We start from the raw sequence: 20235 nt of genomic DNA, 5'->3' as shown, positions 1-20235 counted from the left end.
GATTGAATGCACAGCCTTTTTATTTTTTAAGATCTCAATAATATCCGAAACAGATAAAAAGACATTATAGTTGAAAAGTAACATGTCTTGATATAGATATTCAATTTTAAAGTAGAAAAAATATGAGAAAAATATAAAGAAATTAAAGATTCATAGAACTGCGACAAAGCTTAAAGGGTTGAAATCTGGTTGTCACGTCGCCTTACGTCAAGTGATTGCTCCGTGAATCCCATAACCCCATAGTAAAAATAGTTGTAAAATTTTAAGATTTTATTATATTGACCTGATTTTTTACATACCAATAAAAACAATATGTAGGAATTCATTCTGTCATAGGTCATACTTCACAGTAAACAATAGATTTTCTGTAATTCAATGTGTCCGCGAACTTTTCTAACAACCCTCGTATACTCATTGAATATTATATGTACTACAAAATTGTTATCATGGTATAGACTTTAATTTCTTTCAAAGTACGTTTTTTTTCCAGGATGACTTGCACTAGCATATTCTTTCTTTACTAAAAGAAAGAGGGCGTATAAGGCGTGGACAATCTCCCGCTCTGAGACAAAATATTTCTCAATTTTCACAATTCACAGAAAACTTATATTTTTCTAAAATCATGTTCTCAGTCATCGTCGCAAACCACGGCCAAAATGTACGATCCTCTCCCATTCTGGGGAGAGAGAGCTATATGCGGACTTCGGACCGTGGCCTGAGACGATGGTTCTCAGTAATGTCATCTTCAAAACATTTTATCATTTTATTTTACTGAACGACTTATTATCTGAATATCTTTATTTCAAAGTTGACAGTTAAGTATATTTAGTGGAAAATGGGTTTACTAGAGCTATAAAAATGAATTTTGAACATGAATGGGTCAAGTCTCCATTCTTCGTTAACGCTTTTAAAATGATGGAAACGTACCGGTAAATATGAAATCTATTTCATTCGTCCTAAAAATTGAATCTGAACCCATTCCATATGAAAATCAAAAATTTCTGGAAAAAATTGTATGCTTCAACAAACCCGTTCATTTAAATCACACTGACAGACGTTGATAATGCATATACTTAGTAATGGTTAAAGCAGTAATGGTTAAGACCCAACCCTGCGCTATGGAGAGGGTTCGAATCGTACGTGAAGCTTTTTCTTTTTTGTTTTCACATATCTTAAAAACAAGAGTGAAAAATGAATTATTAATAAAATATTAAAACAATGAAATACAGAATTTAATGTGTAAAAGATGATATAAACAATATAATTTTAAAAAATATAACTTTTAGAATTGAGAAATGTCTTTTCTCAGAGCGGGGGATACTCATATATACATACAGTGTCTTAAGTAAAAGTTATATGATTCCAAATTCCATATTTTTTTTTACTACATATATTGAATTAAGTAAAAAAAATCCTTACCTTGTTGATCGTTTGTACTCAGAAACTTTTATGTTTTGTAACTTTAAGAGCAAGATATTGATTTATAAATTACCCTAAAAGTCGCTAACAGTCCGATTGTCCAGTAATAGTTGTAAATGGGCAATTCTGGTCGTAGTTTGTACATGTTACCATGACAACAGATGTTAATATACTGCATATATATGTTTTTGTCCTAAAAGTTAAAACTAGTATTATATGTGATACCCAACGCATGCCTGTTGGATGCCTGTTTTCGTTTTAATGGGGGGGGGGGGGGGACAAACAGACATTATCAGGTTAGGAGGGGGTCACTAGATACAATTGCAAGGTATCAAGCAAATATTTTCTGGACGAGGGGAATTAACGGAGCTCAGTATTTTTCTGTAATTTTATAAGGCCAACCTTAAAAAATCTCTTGTTTGCATGCGGTTGTCGACTTATGATTCTTTTGAATTGGTACATGTATAGGTACATGTAGGCATTTATTTTTTAAAGATTTAGTTTTTAGATTTTTGGTGGATATTATTTTTATTATTTGTAAAGTTTACTTTTATAATTACAAGATCCACTTAATAAAAACCATTAATCGATGAAACCAAAAATAGAAAGTGTAATAAAGGCGGCCCCATACCCCCCTGTTTACTTTGTTGGCGCCTGTGATCATTTCCTGGATCCGCGCCTGATATACATCCATTAGATCGCCAAATGCTACCTCCCGACCCCGGTTCCATGCATACTCCTTGCTGTTTATAATGAACGATGAAATTCAATCCGTTTTCATTCTAGATCAGTGGGTATAAAATAAAATTTATTATTTGGTAATTAAAGTTGATAACAAATGCAAGTTACAAGTAGGTGTCACTTCTTCACAATCTTGGCATCATCTGCACTCTCGTGTATGCAGTGTATATATTGTAAATGAATAACATAAAATTTATGTTAAAAGAACTTTAATTTTTAATTTCAATATTTATATGCATGTGCAGAAGTTTGATGTTTACTTTTTATGCTAAACAATCAACCATGTATTTTGAATTTAGCATTTCAGAATAATACTGAAATAAGCAAAAACAAAACAAGACCAAAAAGAATAATATAATATATATATAAACAGCTGGGGTTAGATTTGGTGGAGGGCACCAAAAAACCAACAAAAAGTAGTCAAAATACATGTAGTGACACTACATGTAATCGATTATAAGATCGGGATCGTAGTCTGTAAAGTAATTCGTACCTTCTCGGATTTTTTCCAGTAGAGTAGCGGAAATTACCAAAACGTTACGAATAGTGGCAAAATGTCAGCCTTCAGTTTTACAGACAAGTTTGTATTTCCACCCGCATTTGAGGCATTGTAAGTGTTTGCTCTTGTTCTTTTTAATGAACACCTATGAAAATGCCAATTATATTGTAACAGCTATGTAAAAAATGATGATCATAGCTGTTTGTTTCTTTTTTTCAATGAAATCTAACGGCATCATTGAAGATAATGTGCAGAATCTAAGTGTAAAAAAAAAATAACTTTTCATCGTAATTTATAGTGTTTGAAATAACCAACTTTGAGGCAGTGATTTAATTAATTTCTGTTTGTAAATTCTGCAGTCATATTCTATCAAAACTTTATACTCTTGACTTTTCTCAACTAAGTGACTGTGACAGTCTGCTTCTTATTTCACAGGAGTGTACCAAACTCGGAAAGTAAAGTTTGTGTAATATCTGTCATTGGCAAGAGCGCATACCATACTAATGCTTCCAAAGCATCAACGCTTAATCATATTTTGGACAGGGATGTTTTCAAGGTAATGGAAGAAAATATTTCAGACGTCATGATGAATGTTTTGACCGATTTATTATTTACCTGTTTACAGAGATTATCAATGGCAAAATACAAAGTCTTAATGAAAAATGCGTAAATTCGGGTGCGTCGATTTACCCTAAAGGACCCAAAAGGACCCAAAAGAACCCAAAAGGACCCAAAAGGAACCCAAAAGGACCCAAAAGGAACCCAAAAGGACTTTAATTAATCTATCATAATACACTGAAAATTAATAATTTGAAGTAAATCACGAATATTATATTATATTTTTACATAAAAGTTGGCAAAACATACTTATATTGTTCATAGACCTAAGGCGAAGTATTGTTGCAACTGTAACAATAACATACAAGTTTTCAAGCACATCAAACACTAAATCTGGTCAGGTATGCTTTGATTTCTTTTAGCTGAAATTAACAAAGTATTAATCTACTTCTCTTTCTTTTTACCATATCTTACTATATGATATTTAATAAATGAAAAAACTTTTATTTTATGACATGTTCTAGGGATTTTGGTGTCGGGGATGTGTGGGGGTGGTGGGTGGTGGGGGACCTCCCACCCCCACCCTAAACGCACACTTTACCCTCGAAAAACTAGTTTAAGTTTTAATAAAATATGAAAATGTTTATTATATATCCATTTATTATCTTTTATTCAAGTCCTTTTGGGTTGTTCTTAATTTCCTTTTGGGTCCTTTTGGGTTCCTTTTGGGTCCTTTTGGGTCCTTTTGGGTTCCTTTTGGGTCCTTTTGGGTCCTTTTGGGTAAATCGACGCACCGCGTAAATTCTGTTTATTAATGATCCAAGATTTTTATTTCTAGTGTATCCCAAAGGAAGTAGACGATACTTTTACCAAGGTATTCAACTCTGATGAATCAAAACAAATTTGAATACTTCTACACTGTATTTGTTTTGATTCCATAAGTTCATTCTGTTGATCGACAAACAGTTAGAGCTAAACATATGAATTTGAAAGGCGAGCAATAAATGTTCTACGAAATCTCAATTCATGGTTATCAAAACAGCTTGAATGTATTGTAGAGGCATACGTACAGTATCTACTATCTAATGATATTGCATTTTAAGACTAATAATAATCTCTCAGCATTTATTGTGTTTACTACATTGTAAGTCTTATTTTTTTTTCTTCCAGGGAGATGTGGAGTGTTTCTATGATGTTGAGAGTCAGGTCATCTTTTTACATCTGAGGTCTCTAAATGATGTTTATAGAGTTGCCTCTCTTTGTCAGAGACTTGTTTCAGAAAAATCATCAAAAGTAAGCATGCACTTCTGTATGTCATTTCAATTTATTTTTTATCACAGATGTTAATCATTCTGTATTTCTTTCTTTTGTTAACTAATTTGGAAAACAATTTCTTCCCCATGCAAAAAAAATTTATGAATATATACATGTAAAATACATACATTGTATTTTCAAACAGTCTACAGGCACATACAACATGTACAAGTACATGTCTATATATCATATCTGACTTTGAATATATATGTATTTTTACCATACAGATTTTTTTTCTATTTTTCTGTGCAATAATTTAAAAAAAATTGTCATACTATGATGTTTCTTTGTTACAGGATTTTTTCTCCCTGTGGCAAAAGGAAGAATTTAGAATAGCTAAAACACTCTTGTGGATGTTTGGAGTCTCTCATCTATTATTGGTATGCTTTGCTCTAGCTAATTTCTTAGCACGTACCATTAAATTATCCAGAATATTCAAGAAAGAAACTAATCTTGCCTATGAAATTTTGATTGTCAGCTCTGTTAACTGCAGATAATTCATGATTTCATAGTGATCATTATTTTATTTCAGTTATCTCATCCAGGAAGCACATTTGATATCACTTTTGTGAGGTTGTTTAGAACCCTGGACAATATAAGGTAGATAATTCCTTCAGAGCCAGAAAAAAATGGAATTTTGCATGCCCAATCCATATTCTTAATTTACTGATGAAAACAATGATATTTTATCATACACGTTTCAGGCTAAAGCTACAGCACAGTGTCTCTGATCAGCTTCATGGACTGCCTGTCTCCAAAGACTGGTCGTACAATGGACGACCCTGTTCCCCACGAGTTCTGTTTATCTTTGAGTCATGCTGTTTTGACTCAAGCACAGAGGATTCAGAATCTGCAACTAAAGGGAAATTACTGGTATTAGTGGCCTATAATCAAAATTTTTGAATGCTATGACATGAAAAAGTGGGCATAAAATTAAGAAATTATTTCTGTAAATTACTGTAGATCGGCAAATATTCACGATGGTTTTAATTTCGCTATGTTCACAATTTATTAATTTTCCGCAAAATTAAACCCATCATAAATTTTATTATTTGTTTTTAAAGCATTTAAATGCTTATACGAAAGTTTGAATTAATGTCATGCAGCATGAAATTAAAACCATCACAATTGGTACTTTTTGAGATATCTTGAAATTTTAACACCGTGGAATTAAAACAACTTACAATGTACATGTACATGTAACTGTCAGTAATTGTTTTGAAGCTTTAATTGTTTCCACTTTAGAAGGGTTCCCCCATCAAAAAATTACAACATGCCATAGAAGACCAGATCTACAGAATACTGAGGAAATCTAGAGTTATAACAAATATCAGGTCAGAATAATTGTTGTTTTGTATACATGTAATTGTTAAATTTTATGTGCTGTTAAATTGTAATCAGAAACCAAATTTTATTCTTTTTTTTTTCATTCAGCCATTTGAATGAAATTATGAATGTTTAAAGTAAAAAAAATGTTGTTTTTTTTTCGAAAAAGAAAAGTGCTTATTTCTCTAAAACATTTTTTCTACAGCAACAACTCTCTGTTTGCTGTACCAGCCAATCAGGAGTTTGTTTATGTCCATACTGAAAGGTCAGAGGTTACAGACCCGGTGGCATACTATTTGGAACAGCTGCGTTTGAATAGCACCATTGTCAAGGATTCAGGTAAGCGAATTTTTTTCACTCATGATATCAAAAGTAAAATTTTTAATTTGTATTAGTACTATATTATGTTAATTCTATCCTACCATTTTTATCGCAAATCTCGCTTGAAAGTATTACACTTTGGCCGAAATAGCGTTGCCTTGAGTGATGACACTGTTGGATTTGACAATTGAACAATTTGAATCACGGATTTCATTTTATAAAACAAGCGTTTTAATTGGTTGATTAAGACCCGCCCACTTTCGTGCAGTATCCTTTGCCTGTATAATTTGGAGAGCATCCAACGGCCTAGCGAATAGCCATGTTTGATTGTGGGAAAGCGTTGTTGACTTTCAGAAAAAAAACAACTATACAATCATTTTTTAGCATGTGATATATTCCTTACGCAGACGGTACATGAATATCATTCGATGGCGCACAGTATTTCATTTTATCCTACATGTATTTCTGCCGATTTCCTATAGATTAGCGGCATTTTACATTTTATAGGTGTTTGTTCTGTGCGACTTTTCAGTGCATTAAAAATCTTTTGTTCTCCATGTTTTAGTAACAAGACTTAGTGAGCTATTTCAGTGCAAATACAAGCAAATTTAAAACGGGGGTAGTTCTGGAAATGATCATGCAATTACCCAGCTGATAACGGACCACTTTATTCAGTGAAAAAAATATAAATTCATAGGTGGTAAAACATGAAAAATATTGGATTTATTCAAAAGTTTACTGTTTTATTGTCATGACTGTCAAAAATTCCATATGTTTTAAATGCAGTGTGCTACTACATACCCATTTCAACCGTCGTCATGGCAATAAACATGCGACCAGAAAAATCTAAATCCTTGTGCTTTTTTTCAGGCAGTGCAATTTTTACTGTTACGGCGAATATTATTCATTAAAAAATAAGAAATATCACTTATAATTCGTGTTAAAAATAAATAATATATCAACATTTACCATTTAAGTACGTTTAATTTCACTGGTGTACTGAAGAAAAAAAACGAGAGAAACGACCATGTTCATGTGGCCCGGGAACATGCATCTGATATGAAGATGACATGTATTCAGTCAACTGCTGCCAGTTGTGGAACATATCCTATTTGAAAATCATTATACAGATTACCCACACTCACAATAATTTATTAAAGTATTGCGTAGGTCTACTACATACTTAGTGAAATAAGTACCACTTTTTTGCCCGTTTTCTACAGCTGTTCTACCTTTCTTGGAAACATTCCATATCTTCGGCTTTACATTTGAGAAAGTGAGCGGGCCTATACAAAAGCACTAATAAGATTCTTTGTTGGATTTCACAATTGAAGATCAGTAAGATTCAATTGTATTTCAGTCTGATTCATCAGTGTTGTCACTCAGTGCATCACAATATCGGTCAATGTGTATACTTTCGAGCAAGATTTATGATAAAAAACTTTTAGATATATATAATAAGTTTTGAATTCTTGATATTTCTTTTTAAATTACAGTTTATCTTTGTTATTTCAGCTATATGTCTTTTATTTCATTTTATAGAATAAATTATGGAGAAAAGATTTCTCAATGATGTGAATTTTTTTTTGGGGGGGGGGGAACTTTTTGATTTTTTATATTGTGTAAGCCCCAATAAGTTTACAGAGGGAACTCGAGAGATCTCTCTTCAAAGTAGTTTACTATTAATAGAAACATTACATTTTAACTTGTGACTCTTTATTTTGTGTTATGCTAGACATCGACAGTGGTATAGATTGTCAGACATACACAAAAACCCACAGAAGTAATAGTGTCCTTTAAAAATTTCTATTTACATTTTTTACAATTAATTATGTTTGCATGTACATAACATTCAGGAATTTCTTTGAAGGACTAAAATGGATCATTTAGTTACAGTGATATGCATGTACATGGACTAATTGTGTGATTCTTTTTAAGTTGCTTCAGGGGAATGTTCAATCTTTTCAGATGAAAATGTTATAGATATATAAGGCCAAATAAGGAAAGAATTTTTAGATAGGCCAAATAAGGAAAGAATATTTATTATCAATTGATTGTAAATACTGGTTGAATTTCTAGAGATCTTTATTAAAAGATGATTCACGTATTAGGACCTCTTATTCACATTTTAGGACCTCATAAAAAGTATATAATACATTTGAGTTCGAAACACACATTAAAGCAGAATTAGAGTACTTTCAACTTTGGTGTTAAATGTATTAGAATGTCATTCTATAATAGAATGTTTAAAGATAAAGTTTCCTGTTTATAATTCAAGGGTAATTACCAAACTTGTATAATTAAAAAGCATTTGTGATACATTGCAGTTTTCTTAAGAGAGACAGGTAAATCTTACACTCATGAAATTGTTCTTTTAAAAAACTTGTAATTTTGAAATCAATTTCAATCTGTATAATTCTGTTACAGTGTGCATGTACATCTAATTTATGTTGTTTGCATGGAAACAGGAACATAATATTTTATTCAAGTTTCAGGTTTAATTTACTCACTTTTTCAATAAAATTGATTCTTGTTTAAAATTTTTGTATTTTTGACACGTGCGGGTAGGGAAATGTTAACTTGCTAAGACTTTTTTTTCAAGTATGGTTAACCTTTGTTCATTTTCTTTTATTGAATTAATGTTAATCCATTTTTATAATTTCGCAGACCTGTAAATAATGTATAAAATTAAAGTGATTTAAATCGGCACATGTAATATCTATACCTGGGCATGTTTCTTATCTATCTTAATAAAGTATTTTCATTTCTGAACTAAAAGTCATCGATAGACAGATATGGATCTCCTCAGTGTATAGCCTATTCAAGATGTGTCAGAAAAAAATTTTCATCCTCATGGAAATAAAATGCCAAAAATTCACTTTCCATTCTCTTCTGATGTTAAAAAAATTGTAGATAGCACATATTACCTCAGTGGTCTTATTTGTTCAATTCATACTTTTTCATTCAGTAATATATCATTTGACACGGCAATTTTCATTATTTTGCTGTACATGTTCTGCCAAAGCAGCTGTAATATACATGTAGTACTGGTCAGAAGAGATGAGATGAGATGGAAATTTAGAATACAATCATCCGTTTGTGTAAAGTCTCTATCAGCTAATACATGTAGCTCTATTGAAATGAAATGCATTTACAATGTATTGTTGATCACAGAATTAGAAAGATCGAAGAGGAGAAAGATTTACATGGATATACATATATAATGCATATTGAAATTTTGAATCACTTAAAGGATAATTATGTTCTGTAACTCATTTATATTGTGAACTATGTAAGTTAGTTTCTTTGCTGATTTTGTTTTTTTAAACACATATTTTCGACAAAAGGCAACAGTTGACATAGGTTACTCCAGTTGTGAATTTGAAGTGGTCTGAAAGCTTTGATTTCAGAAAATCAATGCTTGAATTAAGCATTTGATACAAGAGAAAAAATAATCTAGATTTGTCTATTGTTGACAGAATCAAGTCCCTATTAGCATGATTGAATCATACAATGTTTATGACAACTCGGGTAGCATTTTGCATTTCTTTTGATATAGTTATATATGATAAACTGTCATTTTTATACCACCAACCTTGAACAATCATATGGATGAGTTTTAGGTGCAAGAAAGAATTTCATTAATACTAGACAAAGTAATTACAATAGTTCATAATTACTTTCTTACACTGTACATTATGTGACAAATAATGTAATGATTTTTTAAATCTCAGATTCACCAAGGAGTCGTAGTTATCAAAGTAATCGAAAAGTCAATCAGGGCAATGGATCATCAGGGTCAAGGTCATCATCCACCACTGCACATTCAAAAGGAGGCAACAGCTTCAAAGAGTTTCTATGGCAACACATTGACATGGCCTTAGGAAGGGGCTTTGATGATAATGTTGGCAGAAATCCAGTTCCTTCTTTATTTGAGGTCTGTATAACTTTCCTTCCAGACAGGCTAAGATTAAAGAGGCTGGGGGTGGAAGCCATATTTAGACTATTTTTATCTCGTTTAAAGGAAGAGCTCCATATAAAGATATACAAAAATGATCAAATTTTAAAACTAAAATGTATTAATTTTTTCTTTGCCAAATGATAGTTGACAGCTTAAGATACCATATCTAAAAAAATAAGTTGAATCTGGTGGCTAATTTGTGGTTAATTTGTTGACCTCCCAGCCTAATGAAAAGTCAGCTACATTTGAAGAGTCATAATATAGTAGAAGTGGAAAATGTTTAAAAAGGAAAGAAATGAGTTAGAAAATGAAATTTGATTTTGGTTTTATGATACTTTGTGAAGTGTATTACTAGGGGGTCTTCACTTCTTAACATCTTTCCATTCAAATACAATCTAACGTTGTTATCTCAAATACCGGTACAATAGGACCCAGATATAACTTCAAGATATATGAGGACTTGAGGTATTCAGGGTTAAATACATAAAGAATAAAGGTCGGAAGCTTCCAATCACTTCAACAATGGAATTCGAGATATCAGTGTTTGAGGTACTGCTGAATTGTAATGTACATGTATGAAACAGAGGCTTAAGATGCAGGTCCTTTTCTTTCAGACTGTAACTGCACAGACTTGGTTTATGGTGGCTGACAGACTCTATCAGTTATATTTTGGTGATTCCATTGATGGAAAAGCCCAGGCTCATCTAAACACCCTAAAATCACTTCTGGAGACTGATATCAGATTCTCTGAAAAGTAATTTGTTAAATATTCAAGTAAATACTGTGAAAGTGGATTTTTTACCAGATGCAAATTTAGTGATTGGGTCTTTAAAAATGAATTAAATTTCAGCAAAATGTAATTTAAATGATTTGATAATGCTTAGAAATACATCAGTTACCTTCAATACAGAATGAAGTGTTAGCAATATTTTAATTTAAACATGCAATCTCAACACCCTCATAAGGCCAAAATAAAAAATACTCTTGTTTCCTGTCACCCGACCTACCCTACATTTTACCCTCCGACCCTAAAAGTTTTTATTACATTTTCATTTTTGGGGTGACTATTTTCCTAAAATGCTTAACAAATGCTTAAGTCGACCAACAATATTTACAGAACTAATACATCACAAGTGTACAGGATACCTTTACTTTATAAATCTTGATTAACGAACTTGCTCTGTAAAGTGTTAACATATCATTTTCTTGTTATTACATGATATATGTTCTGCATTCATTGAGTTTTCAAAATAAAATTTTTTCTCAAAATAAAATTTTTTCCCTACCTACCTACCCTAATTTTTTTGGTCAGGGGACAGGAAACAAAAGAATATTTTCTTTTGGCCTAAAAATGGCAAAATTATATCCCTGTAAAATTTCTTTCTTTATTTTTGGTATAATTTATAGCTATAAATATTGCTGTCTGTTTCATTCATTGTCAATTAAGACATATTATTTATTAATTGTTTAAAATTTTGCAGTCGCTGTAATAAAGTTCTACCTCTTGCTGAAGCTGCATATCAAGAAGGTCTACCAACCCACTATGTAACAAATTTCCATTTATCAAAGGTAATTGATTCATGTACATTATGTCTCACATATTATTATATTTTATGAATTATGTGATCTAAAAACAACTTTTATACAAATATCATTTGAAGACATTCATATACTGAAGGCATTTATATTATCCTCTAGCTGATCCAATTGACCTGCCTTCCTAATTAGACCCCAAAAACTAGTTTATTCCTTATACAGTCAAACCTCATTATATCAGGGCTGACAAGACTGAGAAAGATGTAAATGATTTGCAATATCCAGGTTTAAAAAATACAGGAAAAGTGGGACTTTAACTCTGTTCAACATATCCATTGTTTTTAAGATTTCTGTTTGCATTTACAAAATTCAAGTTTATGAATTTTACACTTTTGCCTTTTTAATTGAAAATATAATGTTTACATTTGATTAAAAACATTTTATAGTCTCGATTATAATAACCAAATTACTATCTCTCAAAAAAAAGATTTCCTGAAAAATTTCTGATTTACAGTATGTATCTACAAATGGTATTACTTAAAGTGTGGTCAACCACCATTGTTACAACGCACTTTGAAAAATTACGCACTTTGAAAAAATTTTTCAAAGTGCGTTAAATTTGGGACCAAGCTATAACGCACTTTGAAAAAATTAATTTTTTTCAAAGTGCGTTGATATCGACCATATTGACGCACTTTGAAAAAAAATGTAGATTGATCAATATTCTTACAAATAATCGGTATGATAAATAACAGATCCTGGATGGATGACTTTTTTATGATGAACTCACTTCAGGACCTGAGAAGTTGAAGTTTTAAATATTTAAGGTTTTGATAAAATAAAAGGGAAAAGGGTCTTGAAAAAAAGAGTGACGATTGTTTAAGATCATTCATTCATTTCTTTCTTTTCTTTAAGTTCTAGTCTTTGATAAGTACATGTATATGTAAAGGTGTAAAGGGGGCACTAACAGTGGACAGCTTAAAGCAACTTAGCATTTATCATAATAAAAAGGGGGCAATTTGATTGTTCAAAACAATGAAAATTCTTTCTCTCTCATACGTTTTACTGTACTTCAGTATTTCTAGTTTCATCTGTTGTAATTAACTCATTTAATATTGAAAGTTTTCAACGTCATACCAGTTAGGTAAATACATAATTATATAAATGTTTTGAGTATAGCATAGACGTCGAGACCGAGCAATGGGCCAGGGGAGGAGGGGCTTAGCCCTCCACTTATTCTGGAAAGATATATACATCGTATAAACATTGAAAATGCAGCTTACCCTTTTTGGGTTTATTGCTCCCCTCCCCCGTTTGTTACTGACACCTATGTATTCAAAAGATAAAGATTTGGACTGAGGAATCTTATACCTGTCTTCTCCTTTTTTCGACGGGAGTTAATCAATTCATAAGTTTTAATTTTGAAAGATAAATAACAAATAAAATCTTTCCATTGCTAAAATATGATTTAATTCTTTTTTCAAAGTGCATTAAGTGTCTCCATGGTAAAATATATTGATGTAGACTCTTAACGCACTTCGAAAAAAATTTTCAAAGTGCGTTGAGTTGGTCCCAGATTTAACGCACTTTGAAAAAAATTTTCAAAGTGGGTTGATTTTGTCCCAATTTTAATGCACTTTGAAAAATTTTTTCAAAGTGCGTAATTTTTTCAAAGTGCATTGCCACACACCATATTTCCTCTCTCACTCTCAGTTAGCCCAGGCTCAGAGAGTGTTCCACCAGTTTGCGCGGGGACCAGCCTGTGACAAGTACCTTAAACAGCTGGAACAGTCGTGTGAGAAGTTCTGGAGAAATGGCCGACAGCTGTGTGAGGAGATCAGTATCTTGTCTAACCACTGTGTTAATCCAGTAAGTACTTGTATAGAGTAGCACTATTATGATTGATTTAATGCACAATGTTTTTAAAAAGAATTTGCACGTCTTGTCATGGGAAATTGACTTTTTAATGTTTTTATGAACCTTTGATGCATTAATGAACACTATTTCTAGATCATAATCTTGTAACCTACATGAAGTATTGAGATGTAATTTTGTATGTGTAATTTTGTACATGTTATTAAATTTAACAAGATAAAAATTCTTTGAAAATTTAAGCTCTCATTTTATATATTTAAGCAGTTTGTGAATACATTGTAAGTCTGGATTTAAACAAAACTTTTGGATTTGTTTCCTGTATATATGTATCGGAACATAATTTTGCATCACCTTTAGAAAAAGTTTTACATAAAAAAATTCTTAATTCTAAATATTTCCTTAACCCCAATAGATAAAAGTGAATATTTATTAAAAATCTTGTTGAAATATTTCAAATATGTAATGAATTTCATGATGTTTGTCATTTACAGCTGCACAGACTGCCAGATGACCCAGAAACTGATGAAAATAGACATTTACCCATAATGCCTCACTCTAGTCAGCTGAAGACCAAAGCTGCTTGTAATTGTGGCAGAAAACAGGCAGACAAAGAGGACCCTTTTGACCACAAGGTACTAAGTATTATATACTGGTGATCAGGATACACACAGTATGTACAGATATTTGAGTGATGAAGTGTAAAAGGCAGTGTACTGAACCTACATGTAGTGCACTGATATGAAACTGGCACTTTGCTATTCCTCTGTACATGAACATGCAATCTAAAAAATATAAAAGATGAAACATCAGAGAGGTAGACATTTAATTTGTTTAAAAAGTTAATGGAAAACATTGTTCTAAATTTCAGTATGCCAATTTTGATTTCTTTGATGCCTTGGAGGCATCTTGTTGTGGAGAGCTGGAGCATATAGACCTACCCATATTCAAACCCAGTACATCTGAAGTTAAGGCTAGCCTGATCAAGCGGGCCCCCAGTCGAGAAGAAAAGGGAGAAAGTGCAATTCAGAAAGACACCCTCAAGCATGACATAGTCACTGGGATGGGTAGTCTCAGTCTGGCACTCAGTTTAGGTAAGAACTCTACAGAGTGTGGTTCCTGATGTTAAAGTTGTACTTGTAGAAAAAGTCTTAGAAGTGGAAAATCTTATACAGTGTGATTATGACCTCGAAATTGCAAAGATAATATGTACTGTCATTTGACCAAGATAGTTACATCAAACATGTATGTTTTTATGTGAAATTGTAATTTAGTTAAATGAAATAAACAATTGTGTAATTTTTTAAGAAATCTTCACCAAATGTAGATTTAGAGAACATCTGAAAGGGGTGATCCAAAGACAATGAGGTTCACGTGGGTTAAAAGCAACTCTTCTAGATTAATGCTTTGTAGGGTATTGCAGAGCAGTTTAGTATAAAAGCAGATACCTCAGAAGAGGCAGGGGTCTATGAATCTGACCAAATGACCTTGATTTAAAGCTATGAAGTATCTTTACATTATAAATGAGTTTCCCATAGATATAGAATGCATTTATGATGAAATGATGAACATCAGTTTTCTTTAAAAGCGATAAACACAATATACAATTTATACTTGGACAGGTCAGTCAGGTGGAAGTGAATTTCTTCCTCACCAGGACCATCACAGTGGAATTAGCACCACTGACCACTACACAAGTCACCAAAGTGACCAGGAGGGAGGGACAGATGAACACGAGGAGGGGTCAGGACCAGAGGGGGGAGGACACAGTGTGGATGTAGTGGAAGAGGAGGATGAGGATCATTTGGAAGATGTGGAACAGAGTCCGGATAAAGAGGAAGGGAGTGGAGTAAGACAGGAAGTGGAGGAATCTCAGAAGGAGGAGGAAGGCTCACCTAAACAGGAAGTGGTCACCATGCCCAGTTCACCCAAGCAGGATCCCAGCTCCCAGAGAACAGAACCAGAGATAACAATTAATTCTCAGAAAGTGGATTTGGAATCGTCACAGAAAGAAGAGGTTCCATTAGGAAAATCAGTTCTTAAGAAGGGTTTGTGAAATATTGAAATGTCTGGTGTTGTAACATATTATTAACAAGAAGTCTATCTTTAACCAGTTGAAAATGAAACTTAATTATTTAAAGATAGGAATGGGAATGCAGAATAGGTATAACATAAGCAATGTTTAAAAATATTTTAATAATTTTTACTTGTACTTAATAAATGCAGTTGAAACTTGTGGTTTGTATGATTATTCTTTATGGTTCATTGACCTACTGATAAAAAAGTAACTCTCATAGGAAAAATAATATTTATTTTTTATGTTAACAGTTATAGAGCTTGATGAGGTAGGAACTTTGCGGCAGCATTCCACCACGGAGTACCTGTATGGAATGATTCACTCCGATTCTCCCCCTCATCTCCTCCCTATGTTTCCCTCCTGGAGCATTTGTTGTCTGGGAAAATCCAGCATGTATAATCATAATACAGGTATTCATTGTAATAGGAAAATTGATTATGATTTGTAGAATACTACACATGATAGGATTTTAACAAATGTTTGTAAGGGCGTTTGGTGACAATCCAAAATGTGACCCTTACTTATAGAAGATTTTAAATTTATAGAATGATGTCCCTCATTTGAATCCAATTATTTGATCATTTTTGATATTCAGACATTTGATTTTCAGGATTAGATTTGCCAGGATTTTTACATGGAAGTAATTTTCTCTTACCCTGGGATATTACGGTAAAGGCAGAAAAGGACAAGTGGCCATCAATAGGGGAAACAACATCTAGGAAAGGAAAACAGAAAAAGAGCAATAAAGGTATTGCAGTTAAGAATGCCATTGGGTAAACTGGTGAACTCACCTCAGTACACCAGCAGGAAGTGTCTAACACACATTATTGCACAATGCACTGTAAATCACTGTGATTTAAAATTATTAAATTTGACATAATACAGAGTACCTTTATGTGTGTATTGTTTGTATCACTTGTATGAATGTTTTTGAGGTATAAATAGAGGAGTCTTTAAAAATCTATTTGTACATGATATACAATGAAACTTTTCTAATCTGAGTATTGTATAATCCAAAATCTTACATGTACCTCACACAATGTAAAATTAGGTTCCTTGCAGTAAGTTCAATAGGTTTGAATGTTGTCTAATATGCAAATATTGACTTTTGATGAGGTCTACTCGTGACTATACAGACCTGGTCAGGTACTGATTGACCAAGGCTGAAGGCCGAGGTTAACCAATACCTGACCAGGTCAGTATAGTCACGAGTAGACCGAATTCAAAAGTCAATAACCGTTTTATTAAATGATCAGGAATTTTACAACCTTTTGACACTTTCGTTCTTGTTTCCATCAAATATGAACACTCATAATAAAACGCAAAGTGTAAAAACACTTTTCACATGTTGTTATACATCAACAGCTTAACAACTAGTAGTTAAAAATGGAAAAAAATTATTATCAATTAAACAATCAATACTCAACCATTTACTTTCAAAAGCGTTTAATTTCCTTGGTACTGGCGTCTGAGATGTTTACATTCACACCGACACATGATTTGAAACACGCAATCTGATTGGTCGAAAAAACTATAAGCAAATCTATGGTTGGTCAAGAGGGAAAACCCAAGTGAACCTCCCAGAACGAGGTGAACTCACTCTGAGGTACATCTCAGGAAAAGGCGTCTAGACCAATCAGAGAGCACCAGAATTCCTGATCATTTAATAATCTGGAATGTCGTCTAATTCATCCAATTTCTGTGGAACCAGTGGTGCCCGTATAAAACAAGTTTTACTGTACATAAGTACATGTACTATATCCCCTAGAAATGTGAACTTTGAATAATCTGTCACTAAATTTGTCTTGTAGAGGTTGGAGAAGTCAATCTGAGGATCTACCTGGGAGATGAATATGAGTGTCCCAGAGGACACCGGTTTTTCTGTAGCGGTCCAGAGAAGGTCATTAAGGTTTCCAGTTCCAGCACAGTCAAGGTCAGATGTCATGTCAGCTTTCTCAGAAGAAACTGTAGATAGCAGCAGAAGTGAAACATGATATCTTAAGTGTTGTTATTTTTATTTTTGCAGGATAATGCCACTAAACTGGTCAGTCTGGACATGCCATTGTATTGTCCATGTCCTCAGTGCAGGTAAGCTTATGTGGAAATAAAGTTTAAAGCGATGTAAACAAATTATCTGAAACTCAGCTGGCTTAAATTGTTCTGGCAGGATAGACAATATTTTAAAGACACTAAGCTGTAGAATAAAATGATTAAGACTCTTTATGTACAAAAAAAAATTGAAAATTTGTTCAGTTATCTTGACAAATAGAGAAATTATAAATGTTTAATACTAAACATTTGAAAAGAAATGTTTTGAGTTCACTGATATAATCTTTTTACAAGTTCCAGTTCAGATGCCCCCCATTTTTTTTATGGCATCCAAACTTATCTCTTCAGAAGTACAAAAGGATATGTAGCCCAGCTGATGAGGGTGTATGTGTCCACCCCCGAGGGACCAGTAAGAGTAACTGTGGACCCCAACATTCAGCCATCAGCACCGCCTTGTCCAGTCTTCTCCATGGGAACAGAGAACCCAGCAGAGCTGCCTGCTGGAACTCTCTGGGTCGTAAGGCTACCGTATCCTTCATTTGATCTTGATATCTTTTATTTGTGTGCCTATTACATGCTTTTATTGTGTAGACAGTGAGCTAGCAGCTGAAAAATTTCCGTCTTGGTCTTGGTTATGATAATTAAATATTATTTCATTAGAGTCTTTGACATAAAATTACACATTTTAATAACTTATAGCCTCTGGACACCAATTCCTCATTAAAATATATGAATATTTTTTATGTTACAACTAATTTTAATTACAGTAAAACTTGTTTAGTACAAACACGGATATAGCGAATTCATGGATATAGCGAAGTTTTTCTGGGTCCACGACAAAATTCTTAACAAATCTTTGTAAAATTTCGGTTATAACGAACTCTGATATAACAAATTTACGGATATAGCGAACTCATTTTGAGTCCTGTTGACGTTAAATATAATGAAATTTACATCTTTTATAACGAACTTTCAAAGATCTCAAAATTGGATAAATTGAACTGATTTTATTTTAGCATTTGTATATAAAACTCAATTCATAATAAAACCTTGGTTAACGAAAGTAAGTTTTGTAATATTTACTTCTTTGAAATATTTGGTAGTAATACTTGAAGGAAAACATGCATATAGCAAATTCGCTATACATGTATATGGTTATACCAATTCATTATACGGATATAACGAATTACGGATATAGTGAATTAAATTCACAGGTCCCCAGGACTTCGCTATAACGATTTAATGTTTTCCTTAATGTCACCAGGCATATTTACATGGGTGACCATGGACCCTTTAGCATACCAACAGACTCCCAGCACATGCAGTTCTGTCGAATGCTGAAGGGAGTATTCAGCTTTAGAGACCTTAACAAAAGTCCATGACTAATTTCTCTTAATAGTGGTTGATGAATGTGTGCTGTATGACTGTTTCAGAATGCAATAAATGTGTATACAAGTAATTGTGGTTGCCTTGATGATCTATTTTTATCCTAAAAAGTAATACTAGTATAGTACTATTAGTATGTACATGTATTTATTTTATGATACTCATTCCAAAGCATTAGAATAGAATTTTTCAAACAAAAAAATTGATTTTTTACTGTTACAATAGATTTATTACAGTTTAGTTGTAGTGGATTTAATGAAGTCAGAGACCAGCAGAAATAAATCTACCAGGATATATAATACATGTATATCAACACTGCATGATGGTAATTTATTTACATATAGCCTATGCACTATTTGAATTAGTTTTGGTACGCTTTCTGTTCTTATATCAAGTCAACAACCTTACAAAATTGTCATTTTTCACACTGAAATGTGAAAATTAGTAATTGGTAATGGGCAAGAAATAATTTTATCTAAAAATTATATCAGAGATATTAATAAACAGTCTGTATTCTTCTTGACTGCAATCATTTTCTGGAAATTTTCGAATATTATTCTTTGGTACAATAAAATGTATAAATCCAAGTTATAAAACTGACCATAACAGGAAATTTCAGTATGTCCTTTCAGGCTTATTTTTATCCTGCTTGACCAAAGAAGACGCCACAGTAGCAATGACCATTTATTAAGACAGATCCTAACATGAATTCTTACAAATTGTTGTCACATTCTTCATATGCTTTTGGACCCAAAGCAAAACAGAATAATACAGATTCATCTTGATTTCAACCACAAAAGAATTTCTTTATAATGCTACTTACTTTGGTTTCTTGACGAAAAAGACTGAAATGTGATCTAACTGGCTATTGTAAACTTAAGTCTTATAGATTTTTTGATTGAAACAGTACTGAAAAACTACATTAAGCGTGTATGATTAATATCGCATAAATTTTTATGCCCCTGTAAACGAAGTTGCGGAGGAGCACAGTTTTTGCCCTGTTTGTCCGTCTGTCTGTCTGCAAAACATTAATCTTGCCAATTACTTTTGAGTGGGTGGGGCTATGTTTTTTATATTTCACAGATGTATTCCTTGTAACAAGACCTTTCTTTGCGTACCACCAAATTTGACCTCTTGACCTTAGAGTGTGACCTACTTTTACAAAAAAAATACCAC

General features: G+C 32.6%; 1 protein-coding gene across 2 annotated transcripts; it reads left to right on the top strand.

Moving 5' to 3' along the window:
• The first annotated feature begins 2689 nt into the window (after positions 1-2689).
• On the top strand, positions 2690-19132 carry LOC134268523 (nonsense-mediated mRNA decay factor SMG8-like). Of its 2 annotated transcripts, XM_062750788.1 has the most exons (23): positions 2690-2770; positions 3095-3215; positions 4056-4091; positions 4388-4510; positions 4828-4911; positions 5064-5131; positions 5236-5404; positions 5777-5865; positions 6063-6196; positions 8506-8523; positions 9913-10115; positions 10754-10893; positions 11621-11708; positions 13389-13544; positions 14042-14182; positions 14419-14641; positions 15170-15595; positions 15876-16034; positions 16235-16372; positions 17436-17557; positions 17651-17712; positions 18022-18201; positions 18938-19132. In XM_062750788.1, exons 1-23 carry the CDS (start codon positions 2715-2717, stop codon positions 19053-19055), a joined length of 3054 nt encoding a protein of 1017 aa, XP_062606772.1. In that variant the 5' UTR covers positions 2690-2714; the 3' UTR covers positions 19056-19132. The 2 variants fall into 2 exon arrangements, with proteins under 2 accessions (XP_062606772.1, XP_062606773.1); XM_062750789.1 differs by lacking the exon at positions 8506-8523.
• Positions 19133-20235: the final 1103 nt, after the last annotated feature.

This window comes from Saccostrea cucullata, unplaced genomic scaffold, assembly GCF_032062105.1.
Source record: "Saccostrea cucullata isolate Sc308-1 unplaced genomic scaffold, CSIRO_AGI_Scuc_v1 ctg640, whole genome shotgun sequence".
Classification (NCBI taxonomy): Eukaryota; Metazoa; Mollusca; class Bivalvia; order Ostreida; family Ostreidae; genus Saccostrea; species Saccostrea cuccullata.
The sequence above is the reverse complement of the archived record's forward strand: the minus strand, read 5'-3'. Positions and strand labels throughout refer to the sequence as shown.

Excerpts from the sequence above, each read along its gene's own strand:
- LOC134268523 (XM_062750788.1), top strand. The coding sequence starts at position 2,715 with ATGTCAGCCTTCAGTTTTACAGACAAGTTTGTATTTCCACCCGCATTT. Across the intron at positions 5,866-6,062 it reads AGAGTTATAACAAATATCAG|CAACAACTCTCTGTTTGCTG; the intron begins GTCAGAATAATT and ends TTTTTTCTACAG. Across the intron at positions 16,035-16,234 it reads CATGTATAATCATAATACAG|GATTAGATTTGCCAGGATTT; the intron begins GTATTCATTGTA and ends TTTGATTTTCAG.